General features: G+C 48.9%; 2 protein-coding genes across 6 annotated transcripts in view; one reads left to right on the top strand and one right to left on the bottom strand.

Moving 5' to 3' along the window:
- Positions 1–9,882, top strand: part of LMAN2L (lectin, mannose binding 2 like) — a 32,867-nt gene extending 22,985 nt beyond the window's left edge. For 3 of the 5 annotated variants that reach the window (XM_032255325.1, XM_032255323.1, XM_032255326.1), the window contains 5 exons: positions 2,579–2,611; positions 3,681–3,842; positions 3,934–4,048; positions 7,941–8,060; positions 8,389–9,882. In XM_032255325.1, the coding sequence (XP_032111216.1) occupies positions 2,579–2,611; positions 3,681–3,842; positions 3,934–4,048; positions 7,941–8,060; positions 8,389–8,531 (573 nt within the window). In that variant the 3' untranslated portion in view covers positions 8,532–9,882. The remainder of the gene's footprint in view (positions 1–2,578; positions 2,612–3,680; positions 3,843–3,933; positions 4,049–7,940; positions 8,061–8,388) is intronic. The other 2 variants (XM_032255327.1, XM_032255324.1) reach the window with 1 other exon arrangement.
- Positions 9,883–11,280: 1,398 nt separating this feature from the next.
- The window catches only part of FER1L5 (fer-1 like family member 5), a 65,674-nt gene continuing 56,363 nt past the window's right edge, over positions 11,281–20,591 (bottom strand). Inside the window, exons 36-53 of the mRNA XM_032255328.1 lie at positions 20,400–20,562; positions 20,227–20,252; positions 18,567–18,617; positions 18,367–18,468; positions 17,965–18,084; positions 17,290–17,451; positions 16,988–17,079; positions 16,416–16,586; positions 16,072–16,220; positions 15,685–15,824; positions 14,114–14,202; positions 13,756–13,851; positions 13,414–13,555; positions 13,078–13,177; positions 12,809–13,002; positions 12,522–12,631; positions 11,801–11,948; positions 11,281–11,696 (exon numbers count right to left, since the gene is read on the bottom strand). Coding sequence (XP_032111219.1) covers positions 11,472–11,696; positions 11,801–11,948; positions 12,522–12,631; positions 12,809–13,002; positions 13,078–13,177; positions 13,414–13,555; positions 13,756–13,851; positions 14,114–14,202; positions 15,685–15,824; positions 16,072–16,220; positions 16,416–16,586; positions 16,988–17,079; positions 17,290–17,451; positions 17,965–18,084; positions 18,367–18,468; positions 18,567–18,617; positions 20,227–20,252; positions 20,400–20,562 — 2,280 coding nt within the window. The 3' untranslated portion in view covers positions 11,281–11,471. The remainder of the gene's footprint in view (positions 11,697–11,800; positions 11,949–12,521; positions 12,632–12,808; positions 13,003–13,077; positions 13,178–13,413; positions 13,556–13,755; positions 13,852–14,113; positions 14,203–15,684; positions 15,825–16,071; positions 16,221–16,415; positions 16,587–16,987; positions 17,080–17,289; positions 17,452–17,964; positions 18,085–18,366; positions 18,469–18,566; positions 18,618–20,226; positions 20,253–20,399; positions 20,563–20,591) is intronic.

Below are 20,591 nucleotides of genomic sequence, written 5' to 3'. Positions count from 1 at the left end.
TACAAAAATTAGCTGGGCGTGGTGGCAGGTTCCTATAATCCCAGCTACTCTGGAGGCTGAAATACGAGAATCACTTGAACCCAGGAGGCAGAGGTTTCAGTGAGCCGAGATGGCGCCACTGCGCTCCAGCCTGGGTGACACAACAAGACTGTCTCAAAAAAATAGGTGAATGTTTATCATTTCTGGTGACTCTTAAATTAGGAATTAAACTACCACCTTACCTGAACCAGTGTGATTCTTTAGCCTTTGGTTCTATCTTATAGGCTGCTTTCTAGGGGAAAAACAAAGTTGCTGTGTGAAATTAGTGGTTATCTAAGACATACTTCAAGAACTCTTGACTAAGAGTAGAAAATAAGATGGCATTTAATGACTTACAGTAATGTGAGGTTAAAAGTTGAAGGCCAACTTGTGTTGCTGAAGTAGACAGATTCTGTCTAGCTGCAAAGCTGTAGGGCTCCCTGTCGGGTGCAGTGTTTCTTCAATTTGGCTGCACATCACAGTCTTCTGTGGTGCTTTTTAAAAATTCATAGTTTTGGCTGGGCCTCTGTAATCCCAGCACTTTGGGAGGCAGGGTGGGTCATGAGTTTGAGACCAGCCTGACCAACATGGTGAAACCCCATCTTTACTAAAAATACAAAAATTATCTGGGCGTGATGGCGCATGCCTATAATTCCAACTACTCAGGAGGCTAAGGCAGGAGAATTGCTTGAACCCGGGAGGCAGGGTTGCAGTGAGCTGAGATTGTGCCACTGCACGCCAGCCTGGGTAACGGAGAGTGACTGTCTCAAACAAACAAACATAATCCTGCACCCCACTCTAACCCTACTGATTGAGACTCTGACCGAGGGACCCATGTATATGTGTAGTTAACAAGCTCCTTCAGGTGATCCCAAGGCCCAACTTGCCTCTGGCTATTACCTGGAATTGAATCCATACCAGCCTTGTGAAGAGTAATGCACCCTTAGGCTAAGGATTGCTGTCTCTTTATTATTTGTTTATTTATTTTCTAAGCAGCTAACACAGGAGGTTGCAACTTAAACTTCTAATCCAGGTTACTGGAGGTGATGAGTAAAGCAAGTCTTGGGTTCATCAGAGCTCCACAGGGCATTTTTGATCCCTTTTCCTTAATTGTCACAGAAATTATGAGTTTTCTCAGATGCCAGTTTCTGTAAACTGCTTGATAACGTGCTCATTGTTTCCTTGTTCTGAATGGTAGTTGTGGAAGAGTAACTTTATGCCAGTTTAATCATACACTGATTGATGTCATGTGTTTCTGTGTTCTGTATGCATTCTGCCAGTGGCATAAGAGGAGGACAGCAGGGGAGCTCCACTGCGATCTTGGACTCCTGGCTGTGGCCCATAGGACCCAGTGCTGTGGCTGCTGCCTTCCCTCACTGCAGCCTCTTCTCATGAGCTGTGATTCTGACTCATCTGGCTTCCAGTTGCTTGAGTGTATCCTCCTCATGCTTCTTGTGCCCTCAAATTCGGTGGACTCCCTCTAACTACTTGAGTCACAGTTCAGGTGTTGCCTCCTCAGTGAGAGGTTCCCTCACCAGCCTCTTGCATTACCTATTTTATTTTTATCATAGCATTTATAACTATCTGAAATAATTTTATTTACTTGTTTGTTGTCTTTTCCGCCGTAATCTTAATTCCATGAGAGCAGATACCTGTCTGTATTGTTTCTCATTGGACCCTAAGCATCTGGAACAGTATCTGGCTTATAGTAGGTGTTTACTATGAAAGCTTTCAGGTCTGTACCCTCGCCTACCTGACCCACAGGACAGAACTGAGCTGAGCTTGTGTGGGTACCTCTTGTTGCTAATGGCTTAGAACTGCGGCTGTTTCCTGGAGCAGAGCTTGATACCCTTATGCCTGATGATTCTTCTAAATCTGTCATTCTACAATGCCCCCAAGGAGCTTCTTCCTTGCCCATGTGTTCTAGGTTAGAATGACAATAGTTATTTGGAAATATATGACCATAAGGCTCAGTTTGAGGGTTAATGATCACTCTGGATTAGAATTCGTTTCATAGTCTCTCAAGTTGCAGGATTTTGGTCTTCTGGGGATGAGCTGTATCCTGGGATCTTGGATAGTAAAGGACATTTTGAATTTGGAAGAATTTAGCCTTGTTTGTCTCTTCTTTCCCCTTGCTGTAGAAATATAGTAGGCTAGGTGCAGATAAACTTGAGACTGACTCCCAGAGACATAAATGGGGCATGCCTGGACAGCGTACTGCTATGTGTTTTATAAAGTGCCTTCAGAAAGCTTCAGGATGCTCCATGGGTTACAGTGGTCTTCCTAGGGGACCCCTTTGAGAATCTGATGTAGTAACAGACCCTTTCCTCAGAAAAACGTACAAGCTGCTTCTGTGCATAAGTTTTGCCTATCATCTTGAGGGGTGCAGAGACTTCACGGATGCCCTTCAGGGACCCTAAAATTCTGTTTGGGGATTTAAGTTGGTTTGTTCATCCAACAAAGCTGAGTCATAGCTCTTCTGTGGCTGTGTCTCTCTGACTTGGTCTCCTGTCTTCTGTGCCCTATCTTGTTTTTATCATAACCTGCTGGACTCTGTCAGGCCCAGAAGAGGCGATATTCTCCAGGAGTCCAGGTACTCAGTTCTTGACCCATCATGAGCATCCCTCATTCCCTTGTGTCTATCCAACATTTGTTGCCATTTCAAGTCCATGTGGTGGTTGTGTCAGGAGTCCCCAGTCTCTGGTCTCGACTGCATCTCCACCTTGCATGTTGACTGTGTGGGACAAAGGGACAGAAACTCCCCAAAGGACTCGCATGCCTCATGTTTCCCCTTCCTTTCACCACCCTGCCTCTCTGCACTACCTTGGCATTGGGCTTGTTCTGGAATGATTAATTCACCATTTCTAAGGAAGGATTGCTCCTACAACTCTACTGGGGAGAGAGGGCCTCTGAAATTGATGGGAAAATGAGTGGTTTATGGAGAAACCTGCAGTTATCTCCCTGTTAGGGGAGAACCTTGCCCTCTTATTATTATTATTGGGAGAAGTTATATGTGGAGGAGGCTTAAGTGGACTGGAAAGTCTTTTGACTAAGGACAGTCATTGTGGCTGGCTGAGCCCATCCAACAACCCCATTCTGTTTTCTTTCTGAGTTCTAATCAATTTAGCTTCATATGCTTCTAGAATTTTAGAAATGAAAAGAGCTATCCTGAATGGAAAGATTCCCCTGCTCAAACAGGAATTTTCGGAATACCCGCTGTGTGCAGAACCGTATTTGGGAGGAGACGGGGCTGAAGTGCAGACGTGAAGACGTGTAATGAATGAATTTTTTCTTCAAGAAGCTCATGTGGCAGTTGGGGAGATAGGTACATATAGTATTAGGCAGTTTATAAATGCCAAATGATGACCTTGGGGAGCATTCAAGTCAGACTCCAGTGTCTTAGGGGTACCATTTCAGGCCCACCCCAGTTCAAGAGCCAAGAGAATTACTGAAGGCAAATATCAAGTGTAGTTGCTTCCTGGGCCCATTTCCCTTGGGGGGCCATCTGAATGTGGGCTCTCAGGGGCTGTTGACAGTGAGGCCAAGTGGCCACCTAGTCTGCTGTAAAGGGCTCAGCTTGTATGTGCAGAATCCCTGTTGCTGTTTGTACAGGCGTTCCTACGTGCTCTTCCTTAGCATCTGCTTTCCCCCCTGCTTCCCAGCGGGTATTCCCCTACATCTCAGCCATGGTGAACAACGGCTCCCTCAGCTATGATCATGAGCGAGATGGGCGGCCTACAGAACTGGGAGGCTGCACGGCCATTGTCCGCAATCTTCATTACGACACCTTCCTTGTGATTCGCTATGTCAAGAGGCATTTGACGGTGAGTCCTTGTCCCAGACCAGATGGTGGTGTGGGCTGTGTTGCTCTTGCTCCCATGGCCTGACCCTGATTTATCTCCCTTTTTATTCTAGATAATGATGGATATTGATGGCAAGCATGAGTGGAGAGACTGTATTGAAGTGCCCGGAGTCCGCCTGCCCCGTGGCTACTACTTTGGCACTTCCTCCATCACTGGGGATCTCTCAGGTACTGTCACACACACTCTTTATTTGCCCTGACTGTGGCCTCTTCTCAATACCCAGGGCTCGGTGAGGCTTCTCACAGGGGAGAACCAGAGGAGCAGTGCTCTGGAAGCAGGCGCCCCAAGATTGCTTCTCTTTCTGCATTCTTATATCCACATTCCTTAAAAAACCCAGGCCCAGGCTTTTCTAGTATAGTTGTTACTAGAAGATGGTTGGTGCTAATAGAAAGCAGCATTTGCCCCTTCATTAAGCTGGCTCTTCTAGCCTGTATCGTGAGTTCCTTGCTTTATAATGTCTACTGTTAGGCTCCTCTCCATCCACCCACTAATGTACCTCGTTCCCCTTCGTTAGCAAAGCTTCTCCTTGACTCTGCCATCCCTCTTCTGACCCCAGACTCTCATTTTGCTGAAACTTTTTAATGTGTTGTATGTATAGATGTTTTTTTTGTTTTGTTTCCTAGCGTCCACCTCCTTAGCATGCTGCCTTCAGACCTGTGCTCTACCCTTGCCATGTTCAGTGCTCTATTCTCAATCTCAATCTTTGTCCTCCTTAGCTTAATTAACCCATTACTCTGAAACTCTTGCCTTCTTGACTTATGTGACATTAACAGCACCTGGTTCTTATCCTTTTCTGTGTTCTCTGGTTTCTTTTTCTACTTGTGCCTGATTCTTACCTTCTCATTTATACACTTACTGTCTTTCTTTGCTTTAGCCCCAATCATAACGTCTTTTGGGAAGAGAAAGAGAACTGAACTTTTTTTTTTTTTTTTTTAGAGATGGGGTTTCTCCATATTAGCCAGGCTGGTCTCGAACTCCTGACCTCAGGTGATCCGCCCACCTCGGCCTTCCAAAGTGCTGGGATTACAGGCGTGAGCCACTGCGCCTGGCCGAGAACTGAACTTTTGTTTCTTTTGATTAATTTGTTCTGGATAAAGCTAGTTTGGAATAGAACTTTCTTGTGGCAAAATGGAAAGGCAGATACCCATCTGAAACAGCTGACAGCTAGTGCGCTTCAGCCATTGTAGCTAAAAGGAAATGTCAGCTCAGAGGCCAAATCTTCCAGTTTTTCAAGAGAAGCCAGAAATCTGGATTTTTAAAATGCAATCTGCTGACTTTTAAAACTCTGGTATCTGATTTTTTAAAATCAATTTTATTGAGGTATGCTTTACAGAAGAATACAGTTTGAAGAGTTTTGACAAATATTTACGCCTATGTAGTTACCATCACAATTAAGATAGAGAATGTTTCCATCACCTGCCAAAAGCCCTGTTATCCCTCTTTGCAATATTCCTCCCATCCGGGGATTCCCGGCAACCATTGATCTGCTTTCTGTCATGTAGGGAGATGAGTTTTGGCAATTGGGTTCTAAGTACTGAGCGGGCCATACCTGTGGGACAAATCGGCAGGGGGATAGGAGGCACAGGCTGGAGATCTTTGCTATATAATCATTATATGACTACATGTTTTCCTTTGAGCTTACAGGTTTCTGGGTTAACCTTCTGAAGTACTTTTTAATTGAAAGTTCCCAACTGTCAGAAATGGCAGGAGATAATAATTTTTTGTTTATTCTAAGTTTTTTGCCCTAGGTCTTCACTGAGAATACCCAGGTTAGTAAGTCTGTGTTCTCTGCCCATAGGATATCCCAAATGCAAATTGTTTCTTTCCTTTGAGGTCTTTCTTGTTGCCATCTTCTCACTTGTGCAGTGGGTTGTTGAAAACTGCCAAGAAAGTTAGGATGTTTCCTAGCTGTCCCAGGCTTTAATGCCCTGCATTGCATGGGGAGCATTGCCCTGGCCTTTTATCCTGTCCCATGGTGTTTTGTTTTGTTTTTTTGAGACAGAGTCTCACTCTGTCACCCAGGCTGGAGTACAATGGTGTGATCTCGGCTCTCTGCAACCCCCACCTCCCGGGTTCAAGCGATTCTCCTGCCTCAGCCTCCCGAGTACTTGGGACTACAGGTGCCCACCACCATGCCTGGCTAATTTTTTTTTTTGTATTTTTAGTAGAGATGGGCTTTACTGTGTTAGCCAGGATGGTCCTGACCTCGTGATTCACCCTCCTTGGCCTCCCAAAGTGGTGGGATTGCAGGTGTGAGCCACAGCGTCCAGCCTATCCTGTCCCATGGTTTAAACTGAGCTCTGAAAGTTAACATTTTTCCAAAAGAAGATGAATCCAGTTTTTTACTACCTGAGAATCTGCTAAAGAGTCTAGCAATCCAAGCAGCTGTGGATGCTTCCCTAATATAAATGACCAGAGGTCCAGGCCGCAGTCAATAACCAACCTAGTAGCAATGAGCACCCCTAGCACTCAGATTTGTGGTCTGTTAATACTAATTCCAACTAAAAGGAACTACAGCTTCCTCAAAAATAGCTGATACAAGGTCTGAGGTAGGAAATCTGTGAGTTGGAACTTCCCAGAAAAGCAAAGGAAGTTACGGCGTGGTGGCTTACGCCTGTAATCCCCCCACTTTGGGAAGCCGAGGCAGGCAGATCACCTGAGGTCAGGAGTTTGAGTCCAGCCTGACCAACATGAAGAAATCTCATCTCTACTAAAAATACAAAGTTTGCCGGGTGTGGTGGCGCATGGCTGTAATCCCAGCTACTCGGGAGGCTGAGATGGGAGAATTGCTTGAACCTGGGAGGCAGAGGTTGCTGTGAACTGAGATCGTACCATTGCACTCCAGTCTGGGCAACAAGAGGGAAACTCCATCTCAAAAAACCAAAAAACAGAAAAACAAAAAATCTTCTGGGTTTATGTAAGGGGACTTAGGAGCGAAACTGAATAGGTTCCTACTGGACAAAGACAGGTGAGTTGAGTATCAGTAAGATTCTAACCTCAGTGCATTGCAACACATCAGATATGCTTAAATGTATGAGTTTATAATGATACTTTAAAGAGAGAAATCTAGTCCCTAACTGCTTGATTTTCTCTCTGATAATTATTAGGGAGATTAAGAGTCACAATTACAAGGAGCCACAGAGAAACAGGCATAGTGCAGAAGGGCAGTGTATTCCATGCCCATAGCTGTGCCCTGCCCATAGCCCATTAAACAGCTGCCATGAGACCCTTTCCTGTTGTGCATGTGTGTGTGCATGTGTGTGTGGTCTTCACCAGTGGGAAAGCTGCAGTCTTACTTTGTCTCTTCTTACTGTACTAGAAGGTTTAACATATAGGATTTAATTATTGTTTTATCTCTAAATTTTTTAATTATACAGATGCTTCTTGATGTACAATGGCATTAAGTCCCAATAAACTCATTTTAGGTTGTAGATATTGTAAGTTGAAAATGCATTAAATACACCTATTCTACTGAACATCATAGCTTTGTCTACCTTAAATGTGTTTATGACATTTACATTAGCCTACAGTTGGGCAAAATCATCTAACACAAAGCCTATTTTATAGCAAAGTGTTGAATGTCTGATGTAATATATCTAATACAGTACATGATGTTGTACCAGTTGTTTACCCTTGTGATTGTGTGGCTCACTGGGAGCTACAGCTCACAGCTGCTGCCCAGCCTCAGTTCAGAGTGTTGTACTACACATTGCTAGCCCAGGAAAAGATCAAAACTCAAAATTTGAAGTCTGGTTTCTGTTGAGTGCAGATTACTTTCACACCATCATAAAGTTGGAAAATTGTAAGTCAAACCATTTTAAGTCAGGGATCTTCTATACAGGTAATGCATGCTTGTTCATAAAAACTTAAATACAGAAGAATATAGACTATGCCTTCTTCCCCATCCTTATTTTTAGTTGAGAAATGGAGAGGTTTCCATTTTTTTTCAAGGTCACTGCTGGTTAGCTGTGGATCAGAGGGTTGAACTAAGATACTGACTTCAAGAAACATACCTCTTTTTCAAGTGGCTTGAGTCATCCTTGTTCCGTTTTTCTTTAGATAATCATGATGTCATTTCCCTGAAGTTGTTTGAGCTGACAGTGGAAAGAACCCCAGAAGAGGAGAAGCTCCATCGAGATGTGTTCTTGCCCTCAGTGGACAATATGAAACTGCCTGAGAGTGAGCACAGGGGCCCCTGGGAAGTGGTCCCCTAGCTGGGGAGGAGCGTGCAGTGCTGCATGGCTTCTGAGGGGCCTTGCATCCACAGTTCACAGGGCAGTCTCTGTTCTGTGCACTTCCCCTGAAGAGTAGGGAGCGCTTGCATCTGCCTTTCCCCTTGTCTTCAAGTTACAGATGAGCAGCAGGAAGGCTGCTTTGTTTCTAAGTTGGAAAGAGGGAGTCTAAGCTCTGGCTTCCCAGAAATCAGGGATTAGACAGCCTGTAGTTTGATCCTTCCCTACTGGGTGGGCTCCCTGTTTTCTGACTTGCTTCTCTCTTGCTTCCTCAGTGACAGCTCCACTGCCACCCCTGAGTGGCCTGGCCCTCTTCCTCATCGTCTTTTTCTCTCTGGTATTTTCTGTATTTGCCATAGTCATTGGTATCATACTCTACAACAAATGGCAGGAACAGAGCCGAAAGCGCTTCTACTGAGCCCTCCTGCTGCCACCACTTCTGTGACTGTCACCCATGAGGTATGGAAGGAGCAGGCACTGGCCTGAGCACACAGCCTGGATGGTGTTCTCGTCTCTAGCAGCTGGTTGGGGACTATATTCTGTCACTGGAGTTTTGAATGCAGGGACCCCGCATTCCCATGGTCATGCATGGGGACATCTAACTCTGGTCTGAGAAGCCACCCACCCCAGGGCAATGCTCTGTGATGTGCCTTTCCCTGCAGTACTTCCATGTGGGAACAAAGAGGCGTGGAGATAATTTATGCCATTGTGATACCAAAATCACAGAACAGAATTGCATAGCCCAGGCTGCCTTGTTGTTTGGCTCAGAGGGCCCTTCTACTTCATTTTTGAATCCACAAAGAATTGAAAACTGGTAACACCACATACCCTCCGGCCATCCATTCATTGGGTTTTGCATTTTACCCAAGCCTCTGCCTACCTGAGGAGCTTTCTTTGGAAACCAGGAGGGTAACTTCTTCCCTGCCTCGCCCTCCTTTCTCACTCCATTCATTGTCCTCTCTATGTGCAACCTGAGCTGGGAAAGGCATTTGGATGCCTCTCTGTTGGGGCCTGGGGCCGCAGAGTGCACGTAGGTTTCATTGGCCTTCATTAGGTGGCCCTAGGGAGAGGTCTTTCTGCTTTGGATCACTGTTCCAGCTTCTGTTCTCTAGCATGGGTCTTGGGTTTATTGGTGTGTCCATGGCCTTCCCAATCAAGTCCCTTCGGGTCCTCAGTCAAGTTTGGCTAAAAGTTGGTATAAAAATCAAGAGGAGCCTGGAAGACATCATGGATGCCATGGATTAACTGTGAAACTGACCAGCTCCAGGTTTGATACCAAAAGCAACATTTGTCATGTGGTCTGACCATGTGGAGATGTTTCTGGACTTGCTAAAGCCTGCTTAGCTGCATGGTTTATAGTTATGATTTTTGGAATCCCACTTTGAGTATTGAAAGTGTAAGGAAGCTTTCTTCTTATATCCTGGGCTTGGATACTGTCCAAAGAAGAAATTTGACTTTTTTTTTTTTCTTAATGGACAAGAAATAGTTGCTGTTTTCATGTTCCAAGTCTGGGAGCAATAGACCCTCGTCATCTGTGCCTGGAAGAGTTCATTGTCATTGAGCAGCACAGCCTGAGTGCTGTCCTCTGTGTGTCAACCCTTATTCCACTGCCTTATCTGACAAGGGGTTACATGCTGCTCACCCTACTGCCCTGGGATTAAATCGGTTATAGGCCAGAGTCTCCTTGGAGGACCTGGAACTCTCAATCCTCCTATGGACATCTGTAGCCTAAATGAAATACTTAAAATCGCTGATGGAACCAAACATGAGCTTCTGATTCAGTGTCCTTTCTTCTAGGAGTGGGTTTGGGGAAAGTTCAGGCCTTTTTTCTGAGCATGAAGCCTATCAACCATTGCTCTGCCTTCTTCCGGGTTGGAAAAGCCCTCAGCTCAGCTCAGAAGAAAAGAGGATCACCTTGGCTAGGCACAGGTCTCTGTCTCTTCAGGCTTTCTTTTCTTCCCTTGCAGTTAGTTAAACAGCACAGGCTGTAGTGCTCTCCTGCAGGTGGAATTCAGGTGGGGCAGAAACGAAGCATCCTCCTACCACCTCCCCCCCCATAGTAGAATGGCTCCAGGCTGCCAGAAGACAAACTGTGACCTAGAACTTGGCCTTGGGAGCAGAGAGAACTGAAAAAGAAACTGGTGGTTGTGTCTTTTTTGAGTTCAAGGAGAGATTATATGAACCTGTGGGAAGGACCTAGGTAGGCTCTTGAGATGACCAAGGCAGCAGTGCAGGTGGAAGGGATCTCATCAGAGGGGAAGGGCAGAGTGAGAGAGATGGAACCTGTGGGGTGTGTATGATTCCAGCTCATGAGTACCTTGAGGCTTTTTAAAGAGGGCAGGAGGCCGGGCGCGGTGGCTCACGCTTGTAATCCCAGCACTTTGGGAGGCCGAGGCGGGTGGATCACGAGGTCAAGAGATCGAGACCATCCTGGTCAACATGGTGAAACCCCGTCTCTACTAAAACTACAAAAAATTAGCTGGGCATGGTGGCGTGTGCCTGTAATCCCAGCTACTCAGGAGGCTGAGGCAGGAGAATTGCCTGAATCCAGGAGGCGGAGGTTGCGGTGAGCTGAGATTGCGCCATTGCACTCCAGCCTGGGTAACAAGAGTGAAACTCCGTCTAAAAAAAAAAAAAAAAAAAAAAAAGAGGGCAGGGAAGACATGAAATGCAGTCCCCATCTGCCTTGGGGTCCTTTAGAGAAATGTTTAGTACAAGAAAACCACCTGACCTGGCATAGGATGTCATGCTTCGGCTTTTTGTTCTAGAAACATTCCCATCATGAATGGGTGGAACGTTGTCCTGAACAATGTCATCCCAGCTGTGTGCTAGAGGAGGGAGACGCCTGGTCCATGGTAGGGCTGTTCTATGCATGCATGCTAGGGGTGAGAGTCGGTGCCTTGGATTGCTGCTTACCCATAAGGGCGACTTTCCCTCCATTGCCCTTTGATTCAGAATCACCCTTTCCCTCCATTGCCCTTTGATTCAGAATCACCCTTTCCCTCCATTGCCCTTTGATTCAGAGCCTCTTAGCATGAAGAGACCCTGTGGACCAGAGCTGGTACATAAAGATGACATCAGTCCTGTCCCTGTGAGTCTTGTCTGAAGGGCTGGCATTTTCAGCCTTTCTTGTTGTCTTCAATGCCCCAAATTACAAGGTGGCTCTCTGTTATAAAACTTGTTTATTTCAGTGGAAAATTACAGCTCTGCTCTTCTTGTTGAAAGTGATTTCTGAACACAATAGCCAGAATATTCCCAGCACCTTGCATGTATTCTAGAAGATAGAAACAAAGAACTGGTAGGCAGCCTAAGGGGAGGGCTGTTGGTAGCAGGAGGAAAACCAGGCAGCATGAGCAAATTAGTCTTGTGGGGCTGGAAGTTCTGGGAAAATGTCACTCAGGTGATTCCTGGGTCCTGGGTGGAGTTTCCATTCATGGTCTATTGTAGGCTTTAGGTTTGGATCCTGGGTGGGAAGGATAGAAGAGCTGGCATTGCTGGTGTTTACTGAAGTGATGATATTGAATATTTTAATGGGAGGATACAGCTGAAGGTGAGGTTTGATCAAGTTCATGGCCAAATAGTGCTAGAGAGAACAGACGACAGTTAGCCTGGGGAGGCAATGTGAAGACGGCCTCCCCAGAGTCATCCCAAGACCACCTCTGTCCCTGTCCCCATGGCTGCACTCACCGGAGCTGAATAGATAAAGTTGAACAGCATAAGTGCTATAATCGATATGACCATAAAGGCTACGAATTTGAAGCGATACCGTTTCCAGAAAATATAGCAGAAATGTTGAACTGGTGATCGCAACCACATGAAAGAGGTGTTGGTGCGTCTGTCCAGGAGCCAGGGAGATATCAGAGAATGGCAGAGAGAACCTTCAGGACAAGTAATCGGATGCAAGAAGCTTTCTTTTTTAAAAAAGCATCTTCTGGGCTGGGTGCGGTGGCTCACACTTGTAATCCCAGCACTTTGGGAGACCGAGGTAGGTGGATCACCTGAAGTCAGGAGTTTGAGACCAGCCTGGCCAACATGGTGAAATCCTGCCTCTACTAAAAATACAAAAATTAGCTGGACGTGGTGGCGGGCGCCTGTAGTCCCAGCTACTCAGGAGGCTGTGGCAGGAGAATTGCTTGAACCCAGAAAGTGGAGGTTGCAGTGAGCTGAGATTGCACCACTGCACTCCAACATGGGTGACACGGCGAGACAATGTCTCGAAACAAAAACAAAAAACAACCTCTGCTTACCCCTACTGTCACCCCAAGTCTGTTCTTTGCTGATTGTAACTGAGCACGGAGCTGTGGGGTGGGAGGTAATTACCACCTCTTCACTGTAGGCCCACTAGTCATCACCCCATACACATTGAGGAGCAAGAAAGATCTGGTGCGTTTGCCCCAAGGACCCTTACAGAGGAGGATGAAGTGTAGGGTACTGGTTGGGTTCCGACTGGCCTCGCCCGGCTGGCTTGATTAAGGCTTCTTTCTCCGACAGAATCTCCAGGGTCATCTTTACTTTGCCCTAGGAACACCATGGGTAGGGGGGAGGTTGAGCTTGGATGCAGGAGCCGGGTAGTTTTAGGACCTCTTCCCGGGATCAAGAAAGGAACAGGGATTTTACTAGGTCCCTAGATGTCTGTTAGAGCCAGAACATGTGGCATAGCAGTGCTAATCAATAGACACCTTCCCCAGCTCCTACCGACAAGCGCCATTTGCCACCATCGAGGACCTGGCAAGGCCACCAGCCAGTCACAGTTTTCTTCTTAAAGAGGGAGAAGTGCTTATATCGGAGGGAATAGGGCCACTTGGGGTTAGCGTCCATCATCCTGATGGAGCACTGCTTGGCGTGCCGAGCCGGGAGGGGCATGTCAGATAAATCCAGCTCCAGGACCCCTGAGCCCAGAAAAATGACATCAGTAAGAAGGACCTCCCTGTCCTGTGGTCACAAGCCCTATGTCAGGACCTCACCTAGGAAGTCGTCGGGGGTGAAGGTGTCATTGTCCCAGACCTGGATGATGAGTCGGGCTGGGAACTTCATTGACGTGGCATCCAGGCTCCATATGTAATCCTGGGGGAACAGTGGAAGGGCGTGTTACTAACCTGTCTCCTGGACATTTTCCTTGCACCCCTTAGTGGCCCTCCTCCCAGCAGTGATGGACTATCAAGGAAGAGGGTTTCCACCTGAGGACATGTTTCTGATGTCTGGGACAGCTTGCAGGCCTCTGGAGGGTCTGGGGGAGGAGCTCTAGGAGCCTCAGTCTGTTCATGTGTGGTCTGTCGCCCCTGACGCCCCAGGCCTGTTACCTTCTGGCTCTGGACGCACATGTGCTCTGTCGCCAGGTAGTCCATAGTAAAGATGAACCGCCAGTTGAAGTTGGCCTCCCCAGTTAGTGAGTAGTAGTGGATATCTGTCTTCTGCATGTCTTTCTCCAGCCCATATAACCACCTGGTGCCAGAGTCTTCTCACCTGCGGCTCATGTGCACTGTCCCCATCCCCCAGCTGGAGCTCCCTGGGAAGGGCTGCCCAGCCAATACCAGGCACAGGTGTAAGTGGAGAGGTGTTCCATTCAGGACTGGGCTGTGCCAGCAAGAAGATGGAACTGGGGGACCGAGGGACCTTGCTGGAGCCTGACTCCTCTTCCTTACCCTTTGATGTAGATGTCACTCGTCTTCTCTCTACTTAAATTTTCATCCACCAGGTCCACATTGGCAGTCTTCCAGATGATGCAGCGCAGCTCATACCTGTGGCCACTGGGCTCTGAGGCTTTGCTGAGGAGGAGCTCCCCAGCTGCAGCCTCAGTGAAGGCAGAGAGGCCTGGGAGGCTGCCTTGTGAGTTCTTGCTCAGTGTGGGGAATTCAGGGGAAGAAAGCTCCCAGCAGAGCTTCCTCTCTTCCCAGTAGAGAAATGAATTACTGCAGCTCAGTACCCGAGGACAGCGTTGCCCTGCTCTGGGGGGAGGCTGAACTGTGAACTGCAACAGTTGGGAAGTGGGCTGTGACTCACCGTTTAGGCTTTCTGGGCTTGATGTTGACTTGGGGGCCAGGAGGCCCCAGCTTCTTGGGGAAGATGTCCACCCACATTTGCACCTTTCCCTAGAGCCGGGATACATTGGCTGGTTGGGGGTTGCTAGCCTCTGTTCTCAGGCTGGCCTGGGGTTCCCTGTCCCAGGTTCTGAGGTTTGTTGAGGTTGTGTTCCCAACAGTAAGAAGTGGGGTATAGAGATATCTGTGAGGCTACAGGCGACCACCCACCAGCTTCCCCCTTTCTTTTGGCTGAGAGAGTAGTGCAGTGAGATTGGGACATGTTGGCTTTGAGGCTGATGGCAGTACTGGGACTCCACTTATGACAGGTCTGGAGGGTGACCGCCACTCCCCAGGTCATGCTAGATGGCCTGTCTGGATGGGGCTCCAGATTGGGCTTGGGGCTTCATTTATCAAGCAACTTGGTCTTGCTTGATAGCCTCAAGTATGAGGAAACTAGATACCAGTCCAGATTTTCAGGTCATTTTATGTTAGGAACTACAACCCAAGGGTATTAAGTTAGCTACACATACAGAAGAAAGACGGTAAGGGATAAAAAGGAGGAGAAAAAGAAAGAAAAAAGGCAGAACTGCCACCATTTGAAGAATAGACAAATACGTTTTGCCTTTCAAACTATCTGACCTAATTATATTATTTTGAAGTTGACCCCATTTGAAAAAACAGGTTTAATGAGAATACTTTTTTATTTTATTTGTTTTTTGAGACAGAGTTTCCCTCTGTTACCCAGGCGGAAGTACAATGGCACAATCTCAGCTCACTGCAACCTCTGCCTCGCAGGCTCAAGCAATTCTCATGCCTCAGTTTCCTGGGTAGCTGGGATTACAGGCACCCACCACCATGCCCAGCCAATTTTTATATTTTTAGTAAAGACGTTTTGCCATGTTGGCCAGGCTGGTCTCAAACTCCTCGCCTCAAGTAATCTGCCTGCCTCGGCCTCCCACAGGCTGGGATTATAGGCGTGAGCCACCACGTGTGGCCAGAGAATGGTTTTTTTTAAAAATTTTGCTCAGCAGAGGATTTTGTGTCTGGAATGTGGTGTCAGCTTGAGAGGTTTAGAGAATGAAATGAGCCATTATGGTGACTGCGGAGTAAATGATAATTAGGTGTCTTTGGGGATTTTTATTTCTGTTTGGGGTTCCTTGCCATGGGGAAGACACATCCTGTAATTAACAGCCAGAATCAGCGTTGTCACGTCTGCACCGTCTGACCTGAGCACCACCTTCCCACCCCTTGGGAGAGACTTAAGACCATGGAGACATTGACTGGTCGGCTCCCTAGTGCCTCCCACAGCTGGTGCCTCTGACTCTTGCAGATGACCTTTCCAGCTCTGAAATTCTCCATTCTAAGTGACATCACCAGAACTTCCTGCTTATTAATGTGCACAGCATGCTTGTCTTCTGTGCATATACATTACCAAATGTTTGACCTGTCCTTACCCTCTCATGGTGGGCCATGTCCTGGATGGATGGGCATCTCTATCTCCTGATCTAGCTCCTCCTATAGGTGGCAGGAGTGGCCCCTCCAGTCTCATACCTGGTCAATGCCTGGCTGGCTGTCACTGTACAGCGTGCGGGTCTCCACGTGCTCAGGTACCAGCCCCTGGGTGTGCAGGAGGTACAGTGCAAGGCGTTCCTTCTTGGGTCCCAAACCATGAAGAGTAGGGGTTTGGGGCTCTGGATTGGAGGGAGATGGAAGGAGGGGATTGCGAGGTCATTAGCCTTCCTATCTCCTAGGTAGGCCCTTATCCTCTGCACCGCAGCCTGGGTAGGAGTGACGGGGAAGTGGGTGGGCTGCCCTCTGGCTCCAGGGAGCTCTTTGCTTGTCCTCCCCTTTCTTCCCCAAGTCTGCAGCTCTTCCATTCTGGAGCCTCAGTTTCCAGAGGCCTGTGTCTGCTTTCTGGTAGTGTTCTATGCTGCTCACCAAAGCTTTGCAGCTTGAATTTTTTCCCATTATAGAAAACAGCATCTTCCTCAGGACTAAACAGAGGCGGAGGCAGCCCTTTCCTCTTGGCATAGCGTTCTAGGAGGTAGCTTGGGGGCATCTGATCCCGCCATCTAAAGGGCCCTGACCTGTGGGGCGATTTGAGAGGCAGTGGTCTGGAGGTTTGGGTCCTGCCACTGTGAGCTGCAGGGTGACCACTTGGGTGGAGACCGGGCAGGTCTGGGCCCTGGTTCCTGCCCAGGATGCAGGCTTGTCCCAAGGGAGCTGTGAGCTCACTCTTCCACCCCACCCCACTCCCTTCCCCTAGACAGGCCCACTCTCACTGGCAGTAGGATTTGGAGAGCCCACAATGAGCTCCAAAGCCAGACAGGAGTCGGTTTTCAAGGTCGATGACTGTGGTTCCGATCTTATCATCAGGTGAAAATAGGTCGAAGTCATAGAGCTGGATCTCTAGGTCTTTCTCCAGGGGGATGTTGCAGGTGAGTTCAAACATCCTAGGGATGAGAGTGTTGGAGACTGCAGAGGCTGTGGGCCATGTCTCTGTGCCCCCCGCCCTCACTGGCGTCTCGGCCCCATGGGTCCCTTGTTTGTTCATGGAAATTGTGGAGAGCAGAGCATGGAGTAGGCTGCCTTCTGCCATTTGCCATCCCCTGGTTACTGTTGAAAATAACTTTGTACAGGTCTGGTGTTGGGCTCTGAGCTGAGTGAGAACCAGGGTAGAACCGGCCCACCCATGCATTTGTCTTCTATCTGTTGAGCACCAGGATGTGTAAGACGCTGTGGTGGGAACTTGGAGGCTGGACAGGAGTGCCAGAGTTCTGTGCCTTCTGCAGTCGACTCCCAGGGTGGTATGGGTGGGAGTGGAAAAGGAGTCTTGGGGGTTGGGGCAGCTCACGTGCCAAAGATGGGATCCAGAGTGTTGGGCTGGTACGTGTCCCGGTTGCCAAGCTCTGTCTTCCCCAGTTTCAGGATCACATAAGGGTCACACTGGGATCAGATACAAATGGGGGAAGGATAGGAACTGGGGAGGCCTCCAGGTTTGTCAGGGAGGGTGGGAGCGGGGTGGAAACAAGCCCCTTGCACACAAGGAGCCTGTGGGGAGTTGGCATTCTGGGTGTCAGCAGTTGGAGGGGGGCCCCAGAGACCGGTTGAAGGGGGAGTGTGGGGTACCTGTGCGGGGCAGGGACTGTTCTTTACCAGGCCATTGTAGTCCTGGGGCTGCAGGTTGATGGCTCGTACCACGTATACCCGCACCAAGCACGGCTGGGGGAAGTCCTCTCTCTCTGGCCAAACCAAGAACTGGAGCGGGGGCTTTGGGGCTTCTGGATTCTCAGGAAAGGGGTAGATGCGGAAAAGGCCCTGGCAGGGGGAGGGTGTTGGGGTCCCAGCCTGGCAGTGCTGGCCAGCTCTGTAAAGCCCTCTAGGAAGTGCCCCAGTCCATGTTCAGGAGAGAGAGGGCTGGGCTGAGGGTAGCAGGGATAGAAGGCGGTGAGGACTGTGGAGGCTGGTACAGCAACGTGTTCAGCAGAGACCACTATGTTGAAGGGGGATGTTGGCAAAGGAACCGCAGACATTATGTGAGTTCCCCATTTGTACCATTGTGGACTAATTTCAGCCCATCTATCCTTTCAGGTTCGGGCTTGTTCTCTGTGGCTTTGTGGCCTTGAGAGGCCAGCATAGGCCAGAGTGGGGCGGGGAAGGGGAGCTCTCCCCAAGTCCCTGTGGAGGCGAATCTCTGCTCCTCCACTCCCAGAACTTTCTCAAGCCCTGCTCCATCTTCACAATGAGCAGACAGAGCCAGGGCTTTTATTAGTCTTCTGGGGACATAAGGGGCACAAAGAGACAGGCAGCTGAGCTGGGGCGGACACACACCTTGAACTCCCCTACCACGGGGCTGTCCAACTTGGGCTGCTCCTGGTAGAGTTTGAAGGTCTGGCAGAAGTCCTGCAGGCCCTGGAAGGCTGGCACAGCCTCCAGCTCACAGTCATACACCTGCAGGGGTGTGTGGAACCCTGGCTGGTGGGGACCATTCCCAGGATTAGGAGATGGAGGGAGCACTAGCTCCCAGCTCGCTCCAGTGCATCTGGCAGTCAGTGGCCTTGGGGCCAGCACTGTGTGCTTTAGACAGGGTGGCTGCTGGAGCTGTCTCTGGGAGATAGTGCTGGAACTCCCCCCATTTGGTGCTTCCCAGAGCAATCAAGGCTAACTCTGCTGGCCTCCTCCAGTGGAAGATTTTATTCCATCCCTCTTTCAGTGTTCTTCCCTCTTTCAAACCTTGAGGGTGTGGTAGTCTTTGTACTCGTATTTCGGGGACTTGTGCTCATCTGTGGCCCAGAACAGCTTGCTCCACCAGTCCACCTCGTGCTCATACTCATCCTGGCAGGGAAGAGGATCATTCTGGCCTTGGGCAGGGGCAGCACCCCCCTCCCCTGACTAGGGCTGCTCCTTATTCCCTGGGGCTGAGCCTTCATCACCTCTGCTTTACTGGACTTGAACCAGAACTTTTCGTAGAGATAGCCTAGGAACTGAAAAAGGAGAGGGTGAGCAGGGGAAAGCCATAGCTCACTCATGGGCTCTGACTTCACAGAGGAGGGGGGCGGGTTGAGGCCGGGGCTTCCCTGGTGCCCTTGTACTTGCCTTTCACACAGACCTTTTAATTCAGGGGTCTTTAGACATGGGATCAAGGGGACAAGAAGGAGGGGACACGTAGTTCATCTTCATTGCCCGTAGCTACAGACTGGATTCTGGAAGGGGCTCAGAAATGCAGAACCTCAAGCCCCACCCTGACCTATTAAGAGTCTGCTTTTGGTGTTGATGTCTGGAGGATTCCTGCACATTCAAGTTTGGCAGGTGCTAGTTGGGAACCTTGAGAGCACATTGGAATCACCTCTGTGAGAGGAGTTGGAAAAAATTTTGATGCCTGGGCCCTACTCGAGCAATTGTGATGGAGTAGATCAGTGGCCCAGGCCTCAGGAGTTTTAAAACTCTCAGGTGACTCTGGGTGCAGTGGCTCACACCTGTAATCCCAGCACTTTGGGAGGCCAAGGTGGCAGGATCACTTGAGCTAAGGAGTTCGAGAGCAGCCTGGGCAACATAGCAAGATCCCCATCTGTATAAAAAAAAATTGTTATGGCCGGGCACCATGGGTCATGCCTGTAATCCTAGCACTTTGGGAGGCTGAGGTGGGAGAATCACGAGGTCAGGAGTTTGAGACCAGCCTGACCATGATGAAACCCCGTCTCTATTTAAAAAAAAAAAAGAAAATTAAAAAAAAATTGTTTTAGGTGGGGGCGCAGGATGGAAGTCTTCGCTTTGTCACCCCAGGCTGGAGTGCAGTGGTATGATCCTGATTCACTGCAACCTCCATCTCTGGGGTTCAAGTGATTCTAATGCCTCAGCCTCTTTCAAGTAGCCGGAATTACAGTTATATGCCAGCATGCTCAGCTAATATTTTTTTGTATTTTTAGTAGGGACGGGGTTTCACCATGTTGGCCAGGCTGGTCTCGAACTCCCAACCTCAGGTGATCCGCCCGGCTTGGCCTCCGAAAGTGCTGAGATTACAGGCATGAACCAATGTGCCGGGCCAGAAAATATTTTTTTAAGATTTAAAGCCAGGTACAGTGGCTCATGCCTTTAATCTCTGCACTTTGGAAGGCCGAGACGGGTGGATCACCTTAGGTCAGGAGTTCAAGACCAGCCTGGCCAACATGATGAAACCCCATGTCTATTACAAATACAAAATACAAAATATTAGCTGGGCATGGTGTCCTGTGCCTGTAATCCCAGCAACTCAGGAGGCTGAGGCAGAAGAATCACTTGAACCTGGGAGGCGGAGGTTGCAGTGAGCTGAGATCGAGTCACTGCACTTCAGCCTGGGCAACAAGAGCAAAACTCCATCTCAAAAAAAAAAGAGATTTAAAAGTTAAAAAAAAAAAAAACCTCTCAGGTGATTCTAATGTGAAGTCAGGCTGAGAGACCTACAGAGACCCTACAGGCTAAGGACCCTACAGTGCAAGGTAGGCCTCGCAGCTGGGCACAGGTATCCAGACTCTGTTTAATGGACACCCTTCTTAGGCCCAAGGGTTATGCCCTGTCAGCAGTGTGGGAGGAGGTGGCCCTGCAGCCCTTACTCACGTCCTGGTGCTTCTTCTCAGACAGTGCTGTGCGGAGAGAGTGCAGGGATGAGTCTCAGGACAGGGAGAGGGCTGAGGAGGAGGTGCCAACCCCACAGGGGAGCAGGGCCTGCCTCACTCCCACTGTGGGCTCACTTATGAGGCCTGGGGAAGGGCATGAAGGAAGGGCCGTACTTGGAAGCTTTGGGTGCATGTAGTCCGGAGCCCAGGGGTCACAGAAGTAGGGCTGGAGGAAGTCGATGTTGGCCTGGCCCGTCACGGTCTGCTGGCCGAAGGCCCAGTTGTCCACCACCTTCATCACCAGGGGCAGTGCGTAAGCCTCCTCTGTTGGCATGAGCTGCAGCCCCGAGGAGACATGGGAAGCGT

Source organism: Sapajus apella, unplaced genomic scaffold (genome assembly GCF_009761245.1).
Source record: "Sapajus apella isolate SASKATOON/1434 unplaced genomic scaffold, GSC_monkey_1.0 scaffold89, whole genome shotgun sequence".
Taxonomy (NCBI): Eukaryota; Metazoa; Chordata; class Mammalia; order Primates; family Cebidae; genus Sapajus; species Sapajus apella.
The sequence above is the reverse complement of the archived record's forward strand: the minus strand, read 5'-3'. Positions and strand labels throughout refer to the sequence as shown.